Raw genomic sequence first — 1801 nt, 5'->3', positions numbered from 1 at the left:
TTGGTTTTATATCAAAACTCTAGCTTAAGTCACTGGTTCCTTAGGAAGCAAGAACTTGAGAAAGAGAAGAGAATGATCTATTTGGCTGTGTAGCATGATGATTGATGTATCATGTGTGACAATATATGCACCAAGGTAACAAATTTTGGAGCTTAATTGTATATGCAAAGGAAATTGTCTGCAAGTTTGAAACCTCAAACATACAAAATGCCACCACATTGAATCATCTTTCAATCACTACGACCTTCTAATGTGACCCTAGCTTAGGCGTTTACCAGAATTTCTTGTTTTTGTACTCTGTTGTAAAAATGATATTTTAGTTGAATCACATACGATCTTATTTCGTTTTTAGTATTTCTCTCAACCTCCATGTAAAATATTGGCCAAAAGTAACAGCGCAAGCTCCCAGGATGTAAAGGGAAGCTTCAACGCTAGATAAAAAATTGCAATTAGTGGGTTTTACTTTTCCACCACAATTAGAAATTAAAAAGACATATTTCCTCCCTAGTCTTCTTTAATATTTTCACTCGGATAATAACTCAGAAACCAAACCGACACATTAGGGTTACATGGAGGGAACTCACAAGAGTCATTGTGGAAGCTGAACTTTAAGTAATCCTTGTTTTACGTAAATATAACTCTAAGTGGAACGATAACATAAATCAGTAATTCTAAATCCGAAAACCCTAGACTCAAAAGTTTCATGTTTCAACCTAAGCATGTCAGACTACTTCCCACCGGAGCTACTCTTCGAAATCCTTGTACTTCTCCCTCCCAAGGATTTGATCCGATGCATGTGTGTTTCCAAAGCTTGGAATGCTTACATCCGCGACGGACGCTTCACCAAAAGGCATCTTCAACGCTCCATCAATACCAACTCCACTCGCACCATTTTATTTAGTCTATGGGGTACCATTTATCCCAAGGATTTCTTTTTGATGGCTCTTTCCGACGACGATTTGTTCAGCACAGCCGTAGAAGTTTGGCAACCGTTGGTTGAACGTCGCGGCTGGGGTGAAATATCGATATTGGGATCCTGTAATGGCGTGGTTTGCATTAAAAGCACTGAAAATGCTGAGATAGCTTTGTGGAATCCTTCCATTCAAAAGTTCAAGAGAATTCCCTTCACACCCTCAGTTTCAAGTCCTCAGTATGGATTCGGATATGATTCGACTAATGATGACTATAAACTTGTGGAAATTGAGAAGATCTCAACTCCGTATTCGGTAGACGTTTCTAAGTGGTCTTGGGAAAACATTTCTAATGGTTCTTGGTCCTATTGTGTTACTTTGACTTATGAAGTGCACGTTTACAGCCTAAAATCCAACTTGTGGAAGAAGATCCAAAGCATGCCTTCCAAAGGCCTTGAACTTGTTTCGAAAATCCAATTTTCAAAAGGTGCTCTAAATTGGGTGATGGCTAATAACAATATGAGCATAATTTTAACTATTGATCTTGCCACTGAGAAATATGGCGAGTTTTACTGCCCGGTCAACGGCATTTTGGATATCAGCATTGAGCTGGAGGTCTTGGTGTTGTGCTAGGATAGCACCAAACCTTTTAGAACCAACTCTTTTTAACCCACAAGAAATATATCAAATGAAATGCAAGAACAAAATATTAAAGACACCAAGATTTTAACGAGGTTCCTCAACAGTCAGTGTAACTGGAGTACGTCCTTGGAGCAGTAGGAGCTCACCCAATAATCCACTATCAACCAAATGGGAGTTTACAAAGTGTTGGTAATCTCACAACCCAAATAACCCAATACACCCAATAGCTCTCACACACCAAAGAAACA

The 1801-nt window shown here is 38.9% G+C and overlaps 1 protein-coding gene across 1 annotated transcript; it reads left to right on the top strand.

The window, feature by feature from the left end:
* The first annotated feature begins 719 nt into the window (after nt 1-719).
* LOC103453739 (F-box/kelch-repeat protein At3g23880-like) lies at nt 720-1544 on the top strand. The gene has a single exon (XM_008393304.3). It carries the CDS (start codon nt 720-722, stop codon nt 1542-1544), a length of 825 nt encoding a protein of 274 aa, XP_008391526.3.
* The last annotated feature ends 257 nt before the right edge of the window (nt 1545-1801 follow it).

The sequence above is a fragment of the Malus domestica genome, chromosome 08 (genome assembly GCF_042453785.1).
Source record: "Malus domestica chromosome 08, GDT2T_hap1".
Taxonomy (NCBI): domain Eukaryota; kingdom Viridiplantae; phylum Streptophyta; class Magnoliopsida; order Rosales; family Rosaceae; genus Malus; species Malus domestica.
Note: the sequence above shows the minus strand (reverse complement) of the source record. Positions and strands in the feature narration are given on the sequence as shown.